This window comes from Glossina fuscipes, unplaced genomic scaffold (genome assembly GCF_014805625.2).
Source record: "Glossina fuscipes isolate IAEA_lab_2018 unplaced genomic scaffold, Yale_Gfus_2 2, whole genome shotgun sequence".
Classification (NCBI taxonomy): Eukaryota; Metazoa; Arthropoda; class Insecta; order Diptera; family Glossinidae; genus Glossina; species Glossina fuscipes.
This window is the reverse complement of record NW_023998416.1, coordinates 12071158-12090233: the sequence shown is the minus strand read 5'-3', so window position 1 is coordinate 12090233 and position 19076 is coordinate 12071158. Positions and strand designations below refer to the sequence as shown.

The window sequence follows — 19076 nt, the reverse complement described above, 5'->3', positions numbered from 1 at the left end:
CACACACACACACACACACACACACACACACACACACACACACACACTCACACACATTCGCTTTAATAAAATAGTTCCATATCATCTACATTTTCTATGGGTTAATATTGCTACGCTAATGCCATTTAAAGAGGTGAAGGAAATCTATTCCGTTCTAGAGGCTAAGTAGGTTACTAAGACTTTTTTTCTACAATTTTTATATATATAGTGAAAAGCACTTCCTCAACGACTTGTGAGCATAAAAACAAAGCTTTTACTTATGGTAAATAACTTTTAACCGTAGTAACCTAGTGACATTCTTATGTAATTTTTTATTATCACAGATTTAAACAAACCACAAACAAAGTTTTTCATCCGCCAGTTTGCATTAAATTAATTTTTATTTGCACTTGTTGCAATAGGGTCTTTATTTATAAGACATCCTACTAGCACTTGCTTCACATCAACCAAATTTTACTAGAATTTTAAATTTAATTTCCTGTACTACGCATATATCAACTTATATATTGCAGATATAAACGATGATTGCTTTTTTCGAAAACAGAAAAAGTCTTTAACGAACAAAAAGAGTAAAAGAGAGCTTAACAATAACCGAAGAGATGGAATATTAATCTTCTAGTACGACAGCGCACATTATTGCTTCTGCTTTCGGTGCACTAGTCCTTCTACAAATTTGGTGTAAAGACTATAAATTGATAGTTCCTTATTCAATGGAAGCATTGTATTGGAGTTTTTTGTAATCGACATGTGCTAAATGAAAATGTTTCGAGTTAACCTTAAAGAACACTCGCCTAAGGAATTGGTAAACTTATCTTATGCACATGCCGTACGTGCATTCATTTAATATTGCCTATAACGGTTTGTGCCTTTTACAATTTCTTGTAGTTTCTGGCACTGAGTCGTAATCTTACACATAACTATATAGATAACAGTAAAGCAGCACAAAAATAAAACCATTTAAACAAAATTTAACTTTAAGTCGAAACAATTTGTTGTACCACACACCAATTGTGGTGTAAGCTTATGCGGATGTATGCAATAGCTAGAAGGGCTTGAAGTAGACGCGTATTTTATTACACCGCCTGTGTGTCTGCTTTGTTTTGCCCTACAGGTAGCGATTCTCAAATTTATTGTAATGAAATTTAGTACATCCCTCTTCCACAGGATTGTTAAAAATAGTTCGAATCGGACCACTTTTTCGATCACCTTTTATATAATACCTGATTTTGAAAAGTCGTTATATGAATAACTGCATTAAGCCGAGTCTCACTGTAGTTTAGAAAACTTATTGTAGCAAAATGAAATGCGCTCTTAACGGAAATCTCTTGAAACGAATTTTTAACGAATAGATCACCAATTTTTTTTGTGTTTTACATTCTTTCAAACCGTTAACAGGCATTCCCAGCTTAACACGGAACTTGTAAAGCATGATTTCAATACAACACGGTGCAGTGTTACATTATTTCAAGCAATCTTCTAAAATGCGAGACAACACGGTACACATTCTTTTGACTTATATGTGACATTTGGCTTTAAATAAAAATGTTTCAGTGCAAATTAACTGTGGGACGCCTGTACACTAAACTTCAATCAATAATATTTTAGATTAATCAGCAAATGGGCCGACTTTAATTTTTTTGGATTACTTTTAATCTCTATTGAGAATAAAACTATTCAACTTGTATAGTTATCTTAAAATGTATACAAAAGAATTCATTATTAATCTTATCTTAGCCGTGAACGCATATATATATATTTTTCTACTTCACACACACACACACATTTTCAAATTTATTCGATAAAACGTAGATGTAAGATATGGTATCTTTTCAGTCTTTTCGTCTCGTCACTATCGTCTATTACAGCTATTGCGAGCAAGTTCGAATGATAACTAAGTTGATCAAGATATCGAGCACTGAAATTGATAATCTCCTCTTTTACTGTGGGAATGCGTAATCTTTTATGAAAATGTGTTGTTGTTTCATTTATTTATTTTTTGTTTATCCGCATATGCAGAATTCAACTCTTATTGCCGTAAGATTAAAGATTTAACTTAGTTCAAATTGAAGCAAAAGAAATCTGAAAACTATGAGATTAATATATACATATATGGGAATAAGCAAAAGCTGATATAGGGGATTCAGAGTGCTTTTCTAAGATCTGGATTACTCAATTTAAATGTTGAAGTTGTATGCTATATATTAAAATGGATTTTCGAATTGTTTTTACCATAAGTCAACCCATTCGTTTTGTTTTTATTTCCAAATATATTTTCTTTCTCTTTTAATTGATATGATTTTTTCACCAATCTTCTATCTCCATCTCTCTAGATATCTGATATAGGGTACTCCGAACTTTAGGCAAGATATCTATTTGCCCCCATTTGTGCGCAACCAAAAAAAGAAAAAACAGCTAAAGGTTTAGAGTTAGCGAACATTGATCATTACCCGCATAAGCAATGCGTTTTTGTAGTCGAACAATATTTAAAAAAAAAAATAAAAATTTGGCGACTACTGTTCCAAAAGTTCGCATAAGACATGATCGTAATATTGATCTAATTTCGTCAATTGTCAAGCGAGTAGTTGACATCAGTGGATTTATTTCTATGGTTATGGGCCTATTTGAAGTCAAAGGTCTATGCCAACGAGTCCACAGCTATCCGCGCATTGAAGAGGAAATGCATCGTTGCATCAACGAAATTCAGCCACGTTTACGCAAAATGATCGTGAAAAAATTCGCGCGCATGTGTCAGCAAAGCAAGGCTATTTGCCCGTGAGACTCTATTGCCCGTAACCATATCGTATAAACGTTATAACTTAGTAAAGAAATTTCAAATTAAAAAGATAAACGTTTTCGTTTACGTATTTAATTCAAATCTAACGTAAAATTTTGGGACACCTCTTACAGTTCGTTTCAGGAATTTGATTGTCGTTAAGAAAGCAAAAGGCATTTGCGCGGAATTTCCGCGAATCGCGTAGGCTTGATTTACATTAAAGTGTGTGAGATCTTAAGTCCCAACTTTTAGAAATTAGATGCAATGAAAACTTGATCGACTCTAAAAATTTAAGGAAACAACCTGACTTAAATGCCATATGCAATTCTTTGTCTTTGGTAGGCAAGAAATTCATTAGCACTAGTAAAGACTAGCACAGTCAGCCGTATCTGATAAAATGCCTTACATTAAGTTAACTTTGAACTTAGAACAATAAGTTTGCACACGAAATGGTTTTTCTTTATTATTTTTACATTGCAACATTGATTTATGGATTACAAATTAAACACTTACGATTGATATCGAAACGTTGACTACCAACTACCTGTTGTGTTCTTGCTATTACGTGCATATATGTACGTATGTACATTAAATCAAATCTAATTGATTTTGTGCAGTTAAAGACGCATATCCTTACTACGATATTAGTGTACATTTATTTATTTATTTTTTGTTTTGTGTTTTTTTCTTTTGACCTGTAGACAAGCATAAGTACAGCATAACGCAATGTTTACAATTGTTGTCAAACTTTTGACATTATCGCACAAAATTACGTATCGCACGCGATATTTACGCTTCTATGGCATTCAATGAAAGAAAAAACTTTTTGGTTTCTCTTTGAATGAAAAAGTAAATGGCAAAGCAAAATAGTAAAAAAAAAGTAAAAAAAAAAAAAAATAAAAACTAAATAAAACCACTAATTTGTGTTTCTTAACAATAAAAGCAAAGTGAAAAACTATGGTTAAATCGGTTTTATGAAACTTTTAACTAAACAAGTCACGGACTAACTTTAAGCGCAAATATTTTTAATGCATATGAAGGTCATGAAATGGATAAAAGAGATATTCGAAGGCTCACTTAGTTTACATATGCTCTCTCTCTCTCTCGTTAAAGGGATTTTGTAAATGATTTTAATATTTTATTACCATAAATCACGTTAACAAAGTGATATAAATGAAAGACTTGAAACGTAATTTAACGTAATATAAAATGACATTTAAATCAAATAAATTATACCATCTCCACCCATCCCCCCAAAAAATCCATCCATCCATCTCTCCTTGAAAACTATCTAATTTTTATAAATGTCAGCACAATTATAATTCATTTACTTTTTATGCGTGTTGTTATGGTTAAAGAGTTTAATGTGTTTGGTGTCTATCAACAAAATAAGTAGAGCACGTTACCGAAAATATGTTAATATGTGAATTATTCTATGATCATATTAAATTGAAGCGGGGCAATTCCAAAGAAGAAGAATGAATAAAATTAATGACTACTTACCTCATTAGTTCGAATGTTATGCATAAATGCTTACGAAAATATATATAATCGAGCATATGTATAACATTGTGAGATCCATCGGCATCTTTTTCACGTAACTCATCCAATATATTCAATTCTACCACAGCCTGATTGAGAAAACGCTTTTTATTCCTTATTATTTTAATGGCAACATGCGTATTAGTCTTATGATCCAAAGCTCGTATAACTTGACCGAAGCTACCTTTACCGATAACTTCCAAAATTTCATAGCGAAACGCGATATGATCATGTTCAATCTGTAAGCAATATTAAATGAAAGTTTTTTCTTAATTATATGTAAATTAATTTAAAAAAAAAAATAAAAATAATAATAAAAATAGAAAGTAAGTCACACTTACAATCTTATAATTGCCATTTTCATCATCATAACCAGAATTAGTGCTTGTTGAGCTTTTATTATTATAATTATTTTTATTAGCATTTTGACCGAAATACCAGATTTCCTTGTAGACTTTTAACTCTTCAAATTCCATGTCAGTTAAAAAATTACTATATTTCTTGACAAGTTCTAGAAAGAAATTAAAAGCAAAACTTTTCGTTACAAAACAATTGATGCACAAGAACATATTCAAAAGTAACTTTATGGTTAAGTTATATGTTACACCATATCAGCTGAATATATGAAAATCGGGTACATTATAATATTCGCATATAAGTTTTACTATTTCAGCTGCCTACATATGTAGCGGTTAGGCGGCATAAGTGCGAAGTTCGCTGTGAAAGAATACAATCAGGTCGTATGTTCGGATAAAACACGAAATTACTTTCCGAACTACCTAGTACTTATTGGTTGTGAGCATCTTCAGAGACCAGGATTAACCTTTATACTCCTGCAGTGGCTGTGTGTCGACTTTGCATTTCTTACGTAAACTCCTGCGTTGACAAAGAGTCGGGATCATGTCATTCGAAATTATCAATTAAGAAATCAGGCGTAGGTGAAAAAAAGTCAGGCGTAGAAAGGGTTAAATCGTCCGATGTAGATCACCTAGGCTACACTTGAAGTTTAAAACGAAGTACTGCGGACGTCTTCGCATGCAGTACGAGCTCTTTTTCAACATACTACAACAACAAAAATACATTTACTCTAATGAAGTAAATATTTCTTGATATCACAAGCGGATTGACAAACCTTACATATCATTGTTTTATAGTAGATATTACAATTTTATTGCATTTCTTTTTTGACATTTAAAAATTCTTCTCTCTTTCATTTTAAATATTTTTTGAGAAAGTAATTTGTTGAGATTTATTTACAACAAGCAAATGCATATTAAATGAATTTAATTCATGTTTACAGAAAAGAAGTATAACGGTAAGAAAAATAGCGCGGTGTGCTTAATCCGCTTGATCGGTTTGTTTTGAGGGTCAAAATTGCCATAGTTTACTCTTAGTTAAAACTTATACCTTACATAGGAAGAAAGGTGGATATGAAATGACTTACGTTACCTTATCTTATATTATGACTAGATTGAGAATCAGTAAACTATTCATTTACCATAAGAAAAAAGAAAATTATTGTCTGGCAAGGTCGAGAATCAAATGCCGCATCCCGCTCCCACTAATGCAATAAAACCGTCGTTTTTATGCGAGCCGCTATGTAGAAGAGGCCCCAGCGCTAGGTCTAAATTTGGAGAAGTTAGTCTTCATCATAAGCTAATAAATATTCGACTTTTTTTTGCGGTGCAAAGGATTTTCATACACATTTGTTGGAGTTCAGGCCATTATATTAAGTATTTTTCTTAGTAAGTAACCTTTTACAAGGTGTGTTTCGATAAATACACCTACGTAGTCCAAACATGGTACAGTTCGTTCCTAGGTCAAGTTCCTATTACGGTCTAATCTTCACCATAAAATATTAAAAAGAAGATCTTTTTACCATATAAAGGCTTAGTTCTCGCCAGCACTCTTCTCCGTGATGAGGTATGTGTGCAGTTGATTGTGTTGCCAAACGACTGTTATGAACTTATGGACTATGAAATATTAAAAATTAGGACATTTGCGCATATAACGACTTATCTTTCATAGGAACGGTTATGAACAAGGAGGTTCAAAACATCGGCCCACTCAAATTGTTCTCATGAATCCAGTATACGGAGACACGATTGATCATCGATTTTTGTCAAGAATTTTTTATTTAAATTGCAAATTACTTTATATAACGATTTAAAAAGAAAAAGACGGTATATTGACGGTACCCGAAAAAGTTGTCCAATCTGAACTGTTTTCAATAGGATTCGTTCTTGATCTAAAACACACGGTTGTACCAAATTTTATCAAAATATCTCAAATATTGTGACCTGTAGATTACAAACAAATATGCGAGACGGACAGAAGGACGTACACGCTGTAATCAATTCAAAAATTGATCCTGAATCGGTCGATATAGGAAGTCCTTCAAACATCACACACGCTTAATATGTCCCGTACTACAAACGTTGTAGAGTATAACTAAATTGATGGAGAACTAGATTTCTTTTTTTTGTGTTGAGTTCATTTAAATTTCAATGCTTTGTTTATTATGCTTTTGAAATTTTCTTTTTATTTTATTTCTTCATAAACAGGAATTGCAATAAGTTTCTTAGTTTTCTTCATCAGTTATATTCTTAGTTCTTGTTAAAAGAGGCTCTAATTAATGTTTATTGTTTTTTGCTGATTTGCCTACGTTTTATACGTGTAATATTTTTGTTCAATTTCACTTTTACTATTAGAAAAAAGCAGTATATTAATTTTGCCTGACTGTTTATAACACTTAACCTCGAAAGATCGGAAAAGAATACGATATACGAGAAATATATGTTTTCGCTCTATGCAAGATCAACATATACTTAAATATTTCTCTCAATTCTGGGGTTATCGCGTTCCAGCTCCAACTATCGTACGTTTGTTGAAATTTACGATATTGGAAATATTGAATTGTATAGAAATTTGTGATTGAGTTTTCAAAAGCATAAAAGCAATGGGAACTAAAGGCATTCGTAATGGTTAAAAAGCCAGAAGAGATTTTGTAAGCAGTAAAATATCTGTCATCAGGGTTTCAAAGTCACGTAAAATATCCATAAAAATGATGCAATAAGCCAAGTGAGGTGTTCGTCAGAAAACCCAAGCGACTCTTATATTTTCATATTAAGTCTTAAGTGTTAAGTTAACGCTCGCATTGAGGCGAACACAGATTCTTTTGCTATTCTTGGTCCTTTTATTTATATTTTTCAAAGTGGTCTGTTTCAAAGAAAGAGAGAGAGAGAGAGAAAGAGAGAGAGAGAGAGAGAGAGAGGGAGATCCAGTTTCTTTTTAGGTATTCATTTATTATTATTATTATTGTTATTAATATTTGCATTTGTTACGAACTTTCGCATAATATCCTTGACCTTTAATGAAAGCCAAGTGAAATGTATGTTAATGAAAATAACCAGAAGAGTGTTCTTTGAAGTGAAAACAGTTGAAATGCAAAAAAATAAAAAAAAAATGTCAAGGAGCTTGAATAAATCAAATTATTATTTTTAAATAAACGATAGTTTGTTTCATTTAATTTTCATAATTGCATTCAAATGACTCTTTTTTTTTTATTATTGTAAATTATTAAGAAAATTATTAGGATTTTTTTTTTTTTTGCTTTACCTGATGGTGTCATCGGTGTAATGCATTTGATGTCATCTCTACCCGATTGAACACTACCGCTGCTGCTGTTTGATTTGGTTGACGAACCGCGCTCACCGCTCGAGCTATTGCCATGCGATGAAACGGTATTTGATGACGATACTGGTGATCCTAAATTTAAGTTATTATTACTATTGTTGTTATTCATATTATTGGTGCTACTATTGTTGTTGTTGGTGTTGTTATTATTATTATTATTATTATTGTTATTATTGTTGTGATTTATATTGGTGTTGATAGGACTACGCTGCGGTAATGTTGTATGACGATGCTGCTGCTGCTGTTGTTGTTGCGTATGATGATGATAATGATGGTGATTAACATTGACAGGGTGATGTACATTAGTTACATGACCTTCTAAACAGCGGCCATTACGCGATGAGCCACGTGTAGTTCCGCTGCCACCGTTGCATAGAGACGGTAGATCAAGACGTGAATTGGAAAGACGTGCATCACGATCACGACGACACTTGTTATCGTTGTCGATCTGAACCTTAAAAAAGAGAAAAAAATATTATTTATTCTTTTCGAAAATATGAGTCGAAAGGAAAACTTGACTCAAAGTAAAAATTTTCATTACATTGAGAGAAGATAAGAAACGTAAGAGTAAACTGATCGGATGTATATCTTTTTTCGAAATTTCGCGCCCATTTCTAATATGCTTGTCATCTTTTAATTGCATATCAGAAACGCAATAATGTATAAAATCTTGATCCAATTGGAATTCTTTTGATTAAAAAGTCGCAAAAATTGTACATAGAAGATAGAACGTTTGGTATAAATTCTACGAAGCTTATCCGCCAACCGAAAAAATTGAGAATGCTTCGAACCGATTTCGAAAGAATTGTCCAATTCTTAGCAGTGATAAACAGCGGATGCGCTACAATATCCATAGCTTATATAGGTACGATAGAAAGTATGTGAACCAACAATAATGACGAAAAGGCTGATTATCTTTGATGGCTGCCCCAAAGAACACCACGACCAATAATTGATGTAATTACGGCAAAAAAGTGGGCATATATCCCAGTGACTTTTTGCTATGAAGGAATTGGCTCAGAAAACACTTGCAGCTCTAGTTTGAAATGTCTTACTTTCCTTGTTGTTTTTAGCAGATATTGGTCCTAACGATTAGCAAAGGATTTAATAAATGACTTCTTACTTGTTCGAACAGTGCTTCGATTTTTAGGGAGAGACTCAAAAGGTCTTTCTTCAAGGGCAAGACTTTTTTCGAGCTCGAACTCGAAAATTACCGAAAAGATGCGAACAAGTCGTAACTAACGAAGGACAATATTTTGAATAAAGTAAACTGTTTCAATTTCTCCAAGTAGAGATTGAAGTATAGAAAAAAAGAAACGCTTAGAACTTATTTGTGCACACAATGTTTCCATTCCATTACAAAGTAGAAAGTAGTAGCCTTAACTGCCTATGGAGTAAAATGCTTTTTGAAATGGCGGTAAGGCAATGAGTTGCAACACCTTCGCTTTATTCCGGAATTCAGTGAATTAACAATAGATGATTTACTTCGCTGATGTTGTATCTACATAAAGAACAAAACTATCAAATGCAATTCAAGACCAAGCAAGGGCGTTCTGCACATATTACTTGTCGAGGTACCTTTTTGGACGAATGGTGTGTCCGCTTAGACTATATGTCTTTCAAAATAAATCTTGAAATAAAGCTGCAGTGAAAAGTGACCCTTACAGAGCGACATCAGGTAGCCACTTTCAGACAAAACTAATTGACGGGGATTTCGAAGGAAAATTACCTTCCGGGTTACTTGAGTCGCGTATGTAACTCAATTGTGGCATTTTAAAATACAGTTCAGGTTTAAGTGTATATTTGGATCTGAAAGTTAAAGACCGCAGCGGCTGTTCAGCAACGACGGATACGGACCTCATCAAGAAAACCCGCGATATAGGGCACACAACGGCACATAATTGTTTCGTCAAAATGGTGTATGCCGTCTATTGGTTTAGCATCAAAAAAAAAAAAGCAAGAAACTTATGGTACACCCTAACGTTTCATAGTAAACAATACTTACCGGCATTTCACATCGATCCAACATTTTGCTGATAATAGATTTCTTCTCAGAGTTTACTTCTTAGATGAATTTTGAGTATTTAATTTTTTGCGGTTCTAAAGTTACCGGACATGCGTACATCTGGTTTTGTGTGTGGCTGGATATAAGTGCGATTCACTGAAAAGAAAAAATGAAAACAACATTGAGTATTTAAAATGGCAATGCAACTAATTGTTTATCATAAAGTAAAAAAATTAAACTACAACTAACATTATTTACATTATTTATAACTTTTATAGGCGAAATACTTTAAAAATAGAAAAGAATATCTATTTTAATATCGTTTTAAATCAGCATAAATATCGACAATCGGGTTGGGTAGAGGCACGAAGCCAATAAACCGCAATTCCTTTATAGCTGCACGGTTTTACTGCTTGTCTGGAAGTATACGACACACTTTTAAAGTTTCCCTAACGTCAATGTAAACCGTACACACAACACATTATTAATGGACATCATAATAAACAAAATAGTGACTGAACTTTACAGGGTATATAACCCTATGGTAAGTTCGCGCCGTTGGAAGTAACAAAACAAAAACAAAAGCAAAAGCAAAAAAAAAAAAAAAGAAAAACAAAATGCAAACACATTTAAGAAGCCATTGACCAGCTATAAAATTACTACAAAAATATACAAACTCATGCAGCAATTGTAGAGGTTTATATATACATATGTACTTATTTACACACTTACGTTAATCGCATTTAAACTTTCTACATTATACCACATTTTACTATTTGCAAAGCTACCACGAGTACCAATCTATTGATTTTGCCAATCCGTTTGCAATCCGGCCTAAAGCCAAACATAGAGAAACTTAGAAATTTGCTAAACACATATATTAGATTAGAGTCACTTTTTGGTCAAAAATTGGAATAACAACCCAAAGAAATTGTATAGAGCAACGTATAGGAAATTGACATTTTCGTAAACCGTTGAAATTTAATGACCTTATATAGCGCATAAATGCTAATAATAAATCATGAATAAATTTTAACAAGCTCTCACTTCTATACAGACCATATATGTATATGATCGAGATCAAGTTCCCATCATATTTTAGTCATACAATACTTATTAATTATAGGTGAAATTGTATATTGCGCCACCAAATATATACATATTCGCGTGGCGCAGTACATACGCTCGGAGTAATGATTATAACATAAAACGGAAGAAAGCAGCATAAAATTGTCATTTTTATTGTTCCTCTAAAGTATAATTTATATAGTGTAATATTATTATATGGTGGAATGATGTCCGTGTGCCGACAACAGAAAATTTTTATTGCCCATAATTAAAAATTAGGAAAAGCAAAAAAGCGCAACATTAAGTGAATAAAAAATTACATATGAAAAAGTTTATTTAAATTGCATTGCATGGAATTTTCGTGAATAAGTGCTTTTTAATTACAAGTCTTTCATGAAAGAGTGTAGAAAGAATGCATCGAATTAATCTCAAATAGACCCTTTATACCGGATATTTAATATCTTGACACTTGTGCAGGAAGTTGAGAATGTTGTGCAATAAATCGAAATCTTATGCAAACAAAAACAAATTAGAAGGTTAATCAAGTCAAGTCAAGTTGCTGTCAAACTGATTATCAGTTTGGAAAGTGAGGTCACACGCAGATAGTCTTTTGTTAGCAATGAAAGCTCTTTGGTGTACTTTACATGCTAGCGTAATCCGAAGAGTACTTGCATGCTTAGCCGTGCCTAACGATGACATAAGGACGCCGAGTAGATAAGACTCACGGTGTTTGCGGGTTTCACCTCCTATCGACAGTTTAACCATACTTGGTGGAAGTCATAGCGAGTGCCCGATTAGTAAAAGCATAGTTCAATCCACTAGACAACTGCCCTATCTCTCTCCCTTTCCACACTTGTTTCTGGTCGTCAACGCGTTACACGCGCAAACGTATATCCTGAGTGATTGATTATAGCCGCATTAGTAGCCGAAGTAAGAATCGCGACAACCAAGTTTACGTTCGCGGGTTCAAATCTCTGGCCTTCCAGCTGTTTTTCCTCCTGTTTTCCTGTTCTCTTGCCTCTCTGCTGATCGTGATCGTGTTACACGAATAGAGGAGATCCTCTGAGTGATTGGTCATTGATAGAAAAAAAGAGAAAAAAAAACAGACCGCAATTCGTTTCCATCAAGAGAAAGTTTTCGACTAAATATGAAATGGTGTGAGGCACACGAAGTCTTCGAAGGTATAATAAGCAAGTAGCTGAACATAAGTGGAAATATTTTGTACACATTTGTGAAGTGGGCTCACGGAAACGTTATGGAATCCTTTTATTAATGGAAAAAGTGCTCTTTGAGTAATATTCAAAGATCATTGCCTGCGCAACAACATTGGCAAAATCAATGCGAGCAAAATTAAGTTTAGCTTTATGAAAAAAAATCGAAAATCAATTTTTAACAGTGTATGCCCTTCCCTTAAATTTCGATGAAACGAAACGATTTTCGCATATTGCCTCTCTTACGTCAGGTTGTTTATAATTTCATAAGTTGGATGGATGTAAACAAACTCATGCAATTCCTTTAGATGCGAGATTTTGTTGACAAAGTATACAGTGATGTACTTGTATGCTTTTCTTATAAGTTATTTATTTGATGTGATTCTCGTTTGCCTTTAAGAAAAGCCGTTTTATTTCTTTTAATGAAAGGGCAAAAGTAGTCCCGTTGTTGGGAACATTGTTAGCAGTCAAAAAGTGCTCACAAAATCCGCTTTATTTGCTTATGTATTATGAATTTGCTTTTGCTTTGCGATTGTAAGCAAAGCCTTGCTAGACTACATGACGCTGTGGTCAAAATGTTAAGCTGGATTGTGCGAAAAGCATGAAGCAAGAGAGAGAGAGAGAGAGAGTGAGAATAATATTGGTTGAGTTTACATTTTTGGTGGTTGAAATAAAATAATTTTGATTGTTTTTTTCTTTTTGAATCTATTTTTGATTTACAATCGGTAGACATGAGTGCAATACCGCATAAATATTGGAGATTTTGCGGTTAAACTGAAAATTTTTATTTTTAGATTTTACACCGCTCCTGTACATGTATCGGATCGCAAACTTGTTGAGTGATTCAAATTTTCTATTTTCTTTGCACTGATAATTGTTAAGCTAAGACGAGAGTCAGCTACGGATTGCGAAGAATTTTTAGGCAGAACTTTCAGTATTAAGCCAATAAAGCTCTGTCTATGTATAATTCTGAACGAATAATTGGAAGCCAAAATTTACCCCACTTGCCGAAGGAAGTATTCATTTCATACTTACACACGCCTACAAAAGTGCATTTTATAACCGGAATTATTTATCCCAAGTAATGAGCGAAATGGAGAGAGGGATTTGTATTTTTAAGTTGCCTTCTTCTATCGCCGAGATATCACTACTCGTCTCGAACACATCAAGGACCTAATCGACTTTTGGTTGTAGTACGAAAAAAGAAAAAGGCAAATATTTTTACAAATAAAAGAAAATCTACGAATACACAAACCATCATAAGTGTCAAAAAGAAAAAAATCTATAATTTAAATGTATTTGCTTTATACTGTACGACGGCTTATTGTTATGCACGGCGAGCCGTCAGGTGTTGATTCGCTGAATAGCATTTAAGAGCAAGAAAATTATTATGCACGGATGCGATGCACTGATATTAAGCATTAGCCATATATTTACATCTAAAATTGGGCCTGAGAGAAGACATGGAATCTCGCGGCGAACGAAAATCTATGCATTTTATGAATTTACATTTAATAATTACATCGATTAATTTTAATTTGATATGAAAGTAACATTTTAAGCCAATAAAAGTTTCGTTTTGTTCGTTGAAGTGAGCTAACTAGTCATTGGCGAGACGTCTCATATACTTTTGGCATTTGAGTGTTTGTGGGAAAGAGCATTAGTTGCCAATAATGAAACAAAACTTTGCCATCACAACGCGTAAAGGATTATTATATACAGATCAATAAATTATATAAACAAATCTTATATCGCTTTAGGCAAATGAAAATTTCAACAACTCACGATGACCTTTCCAGTTTTTTTCACTAGATACCGGCTTTTCTAAAGAAAATGTCAGTAAAAAGTTGTTGTATTTATTGCAAACGGAATGATGGTGCCTTACTTTTGTCATTCCTTTTGCTACCTCCCAAAAAAAAACCAAAAGTTCGATACTCCACCTATTCTTAATAAATCACGTTCGCGATAGTAAGAGCTTAGAACTAATCGTTTTGTTTTGTTTTTTTTTTTTTTGATAATGTGATTTGGAATGAAAGGGCAGGTAATAGAATTATAACAGACGAGGAGGATGTGAACCACCTATTTAAGTCTTGAAAAGAAATATTTTGAAGAATAGTAAAAAATGGCAACACTGAAGCCACAATGAGTGAGACATCTTTATGTGAAGAGGCCCTGCAGCTCAGTCATTGTTTGGTGCAAATTTGAATAAAAAAAAAGAAATCGTTTCATCTGCATTTCTAGAGTACAATAGCTCGTTTAGGTCGCGGTACGGATTGTCCATACAACAACAATAACAATAATCTATATGTGTACAGTTAGCGAGATTTTCCAGGATTTGCTGACTTTTGCATGATTGGCGAGAAAGTTTAAATGAAAAAGTTAAATTATTCGTCAAAGAAAAGCAACCTTTCATTAATAAAAAATGCTTAAATTAAATTAACGAACATTCTCTACATCCTTGGCTAGGGGATATTATTATTGTAAATATATTGCAAAAAAAAAACCAAAGAGAAATATTGAAAAATTATAAACGCTGTTGCCGCGACCGTTCTGATAAATCATGTTTCGAGATAAACGCTTTTCAAGTTTTAAAGCCTATTATAGACAAGTTTTTTATTTCGTTTTTTTTTCAATTAAATTGCAATTTCATAGCCATAACCATAAAAATATCCTTTCACATATTCAAATTTTCTTCTTTAAATTCTCCTCCCTCGACATTTTATGCACGAAAGCCTACTGATTAATTCACTGAATCTGTCAAAGACAGACTCGCACATTTCACGCTTCACTTGTTTGCTTGCAAAAGAATATGTAATGCTCGACTATTGCACCAAAAAATTTCATTTAATTTCCTGGTGGCAGCGTTGAAAACTCAAAACAATTTGCTATCGGTCTCGTATCCACTCAACGGTTGTCACGATGAAACTGCACTAAATGAAACGAATAAAAACACTTCGTAAGAATATCTGGTAGCGTATTACAGAAATTAGAAATGAACCGATAAGGTACGAATAGTATGCGATTTTCCACCAAAGTTCTTTTTAACATATGCCCTTTATGCGGGGAGTTTGAGAAACTCCTGACCTTTAATGGCAAAAATTTGTTTCAACTAATGCTTTTCAAGTTCAAAGCTTTTCTTGCGGTAAGAAAACGAAATTTGGAAATTTTAGATTTTTTTTCCTTGGATACATCGGTAAATGTATATTATACATCGCTTATAAAAGTCTTCCCATTCCTTATTAATGTAATGAAGTCCGTTTCTTCGCCGAACTGTAAATGTATTCTTGTCATTTATTTTATTTTTAAATTTAAGCTAAACAAAGATTATGACTATAATCAGAGAGTTATGTTACTTGTTCAGCTTACCTAAGTCGAAAGTTGGTTAACTACAAGAGAAATGTTATCATAGAAGAGAAACGACCCCAAAGTGGAAGAAAATCAAAGCTACGTTCGTGTCCAACTCCTAAACTTAAATATCACAAGCATTGAAGTGCAAGTAAACGTTAAGAGGACGTAAGCCAAAAATTCATTTTCTTTCCTACATATGCATAACATACAAAATTATGAATACATGCCTATATATATCTGTACATATATATACGTATATAAAGTAATAATTTTATGAAAGTTTTAACTTATTACTAATATTACGCTTCATTGTCTTCTCACTACTGAAATATGAAGATATATTAATGTGATATTTCACGGGCAACGAAACAATATCTGCATAGGCCTTATGGGTAAATGTCTGATCAGCTTAGCTGGCTTAAGTTTTCATGCTATTTACTAAAAACTAACAACAAAGTCAATACAAAAGCGTTTACGGCTATAAGATGAGCATTCGAAAGTCATTCTCTTCTCATTTCACTTATTTAGGATATACTTTCTTAATACTGATACTTTTTGTGCCGTTTTCTTTTATTGGTTTGAAGTGTTCTCGAAATGTATTGATTTAATACATTTTAATACATTCCCAATCGTAGTCTTTAGTAAATAATGTACAACAAACAAAGCTACAGTTAGTTGCGTTTTATTTATATTTACGTTTTGTTTTGATCAGAATTGTCAACCTCTTGAGCAATATTACAAAGATTTATGTTTATATTCGTATCGAAAACATATGCTTACGAATCTAAAGTATACGCGATTGTGCGAAAGCTGACCTAATAAAATTTTCATTTATTTCAATGCTATACATCTTCTCCTATATATATATATATATATGTTATTATTCATACGCAAGCATATGATTTGATTGACAATTCTTCGCTGAAGTTTTGGTCACATCTTGAATTTGATTAATTTGCAACAATGAACATTTTGACAAGCTTTTAATTGCTGGAACGGAGAACGGAGAACTAAATTGAAATTCATTGCTGAAATGAACTTTTCAACTACATACCCATTTCTTGTGGTAATTAATTCCAATTCGTCTTATGTCGTTTATTATATAGTTTCATTTAATATTGAATAGAAGGGCAAGCAATCAGATGCTGTTTTTGTAGCGAATTATCACTTGTTTTATTTATTCGAGTTTTCTTCTGCCTTCTTTTATTTATCTATTTATTTATTTTTTATTTGCATTTTATAACTCTTAAGGTCATTGGAAGAACGTGAACGTCGCGTAATAGAAATAAATGAAAATGAATGAAAAAAAAAGAAGAGATACATCGAAATACGTTAGCAGCACTCCCTTCTTCTTCTATGTACGAATGCTTACAGAAAATACGTTACTCTGTGACATTTTGATTATTTCATGTGATGCCACTTAGCTTGGCCCTGCTTTGCTCTTTGTTCGACGAGCTTTTAAATTCATTAGAGCTTAACGGTTTAGTAATTATAGGTTTGTTTACTTGTGTGTCTATATAAAATTTTTTTATTTTTCGTATATATGTTGTACACATTTTAATTCGATTCAATACTCTTTAGATAGAAAATTAAATTTTTCTTATTTTGAAATTTTTGGAATAACTTAAAATGTCACTTCAGAAAAGTCACGATTTCATGCATTTTTAATTTCATGCGAATTGCGCAAAGAAACATAAAATACAAGACAAACACATAAGTGACAGGTCAAACCTGCGACTATTTTACTATTAATTAAATTTATATTTATTACATCGGAACAATTAGGGAAAACCGTGCGCGCGCCAGTTTTGTTACGTCATTTGTAACATTCCGAAATAGCGATCAGAAAATATATGGAGTTGACAGCTTCCCACCCCCTCTCTACTCGGACATTTTATTTGCTGCCTGCCCTTATAGGCCAGACGGAGTGCAGATATACGCAGCACACTTGACATTTGACATACACCCATCCTTTATTATATATTACGTATATCTGCTTATATTTCCGTCTGTCCGTCTGGAGATGTACACTTGAACGTACGTTAGATACTTTAAATACTGATCGAATGAAAATATGCATTTAATTAAGTCCCAGCAGGAAAGACAATTTGAATTCAAATGGCAGTCAAGTCAAGAAATATTTGAATTTTTTTTTTTTTTTGTAAACAATCTGATGTTTTAAAAACGTTCCAACCCAAATAATTAAATTCCTTAGCAAGGTCGTATGCCAAGTCATCTATTGCTAACATTTTTTCACTTTTGCATCACTGAATCGTTCATTATTATATGTAATAAGTAAAAATACTATAGTGGAACGTGGGTCACAATTAAGTACCCTACACCATTCCGTGTTATCTAGTTATCCATATAATGATTTTTCAAATAAGCCGTTATAGCTTAGATCAATATTATAAAAAGTGCGCCTATGCCAACTACTTCTGAGTGTTGCATACATCCGCAGAAACCTAATATACCCTCGTACAATACGTGATAAAACTAACTTCAACGCTGGGTGGGGGGAGGCGGAGCAGATGGCGATGGTGAATTATTGTTGGTTCTAATCAAACAAAATCATCACTAAAGAACACTACTACACATACTCGTGCTGGTCGATATGGTTAGTTTTCGGTATGAACGAGCTCGACTCCATACAAATTACCATCCCCGCTAGTAGCTGATATCATTCCCGCCGATTAACACAATACGTGAATTATTGTGTGCTCGAACATGCATTTCTTTAGAGATAGCCTCCAAAGACAAAATATTTGAAAATTGCTTGAGAGATGGGAAAAAGTGGAAACCAGCGATGGACTGTGCTAATGTGTTCACTCATTTCATTTTGAAATCAATGCGTATTTGACGACGAAAAAAAACGCACCGAACTAATTCAACTCCTAATAATTCGTAAATACGTTTTATTTACAAATGTAACCTAAGAATACTTCTGTATGTTACGTCATCCGTTGATAAAATTAGCAAACTAAGGAGAAAGGAGATAATTTCCTCTCAAGTTTAGATTACCATTTCGAATATTTTATTGTCGTTTATAGTTTCCCATTGCATTGCAACTATTAAGATTCATACCAAATGGTTTTTGTGTCATAATATACGATTTACACAAAATGGTGGCGATAAATATCTTTAATACTTTTGCCGAACATATATGAAATGAAATATTGTATTTATAACCTTTTGGCGAAACGACCACATCTTTCTAAATATTAAAAAAGTTAGCGTCACCGGCTTCATTGCACTTCATGATGCACAATATGCTAACCATTCGTAGAACGACGGAAAACTCCCCCCATTATAAATGTAATTTTAAAATTTCTGCCTTTGTTTGTGGCAGTATGCGCTTTGTCAACGAAAAATCTGTGCAAAAATACTTGTGATTGTTTACACATACTTATGTTTTATAGCATTAAACACTTTT

At 33.0% G+C, this 19076-nt stretch overlaps 1 protein-coding gene across 2 annotated transcripts in view; it reads right to left on the bottom strand.

Moving 5' to 3' along the window:
* The window catches only part of LOC119633382 (dual specificity tyrosine-phosphorylation-regulated kinase 2), a 100152-nt gene that overhangs the window by 17814 nt on the left and 63262 nt on the right, over nucleotides 1-19076 (bottom strand). For both annotated transcript variants that reach the window (XM_038026922.1, XM_038026923.1), the window contains 4 exons: nucleotides 10017-10172; nucleotides 7934-8465; nucleotides 4657-4826; nucleotides 4277-4554 (listed from right to left, as the gene is read on the bottom strand). In XM_038026922.1, the coding sequence (XP_037882850.1) occupies nucleotides 4277-4554; nucleotides 4657-4826; nucleotides 7934-8465; nucleotides 10017-10040 (1004 nt within the window). In that variant the 5' untranslated portion in view covers nucleotides 10041-10172. The remainder of the gene's footprint in view (nucleotides 1-4276; nucleotides 4555-4656; nucleotides 4827-7933; nucleotides 8466-10016; nucleotides 10173-19076) is intronic.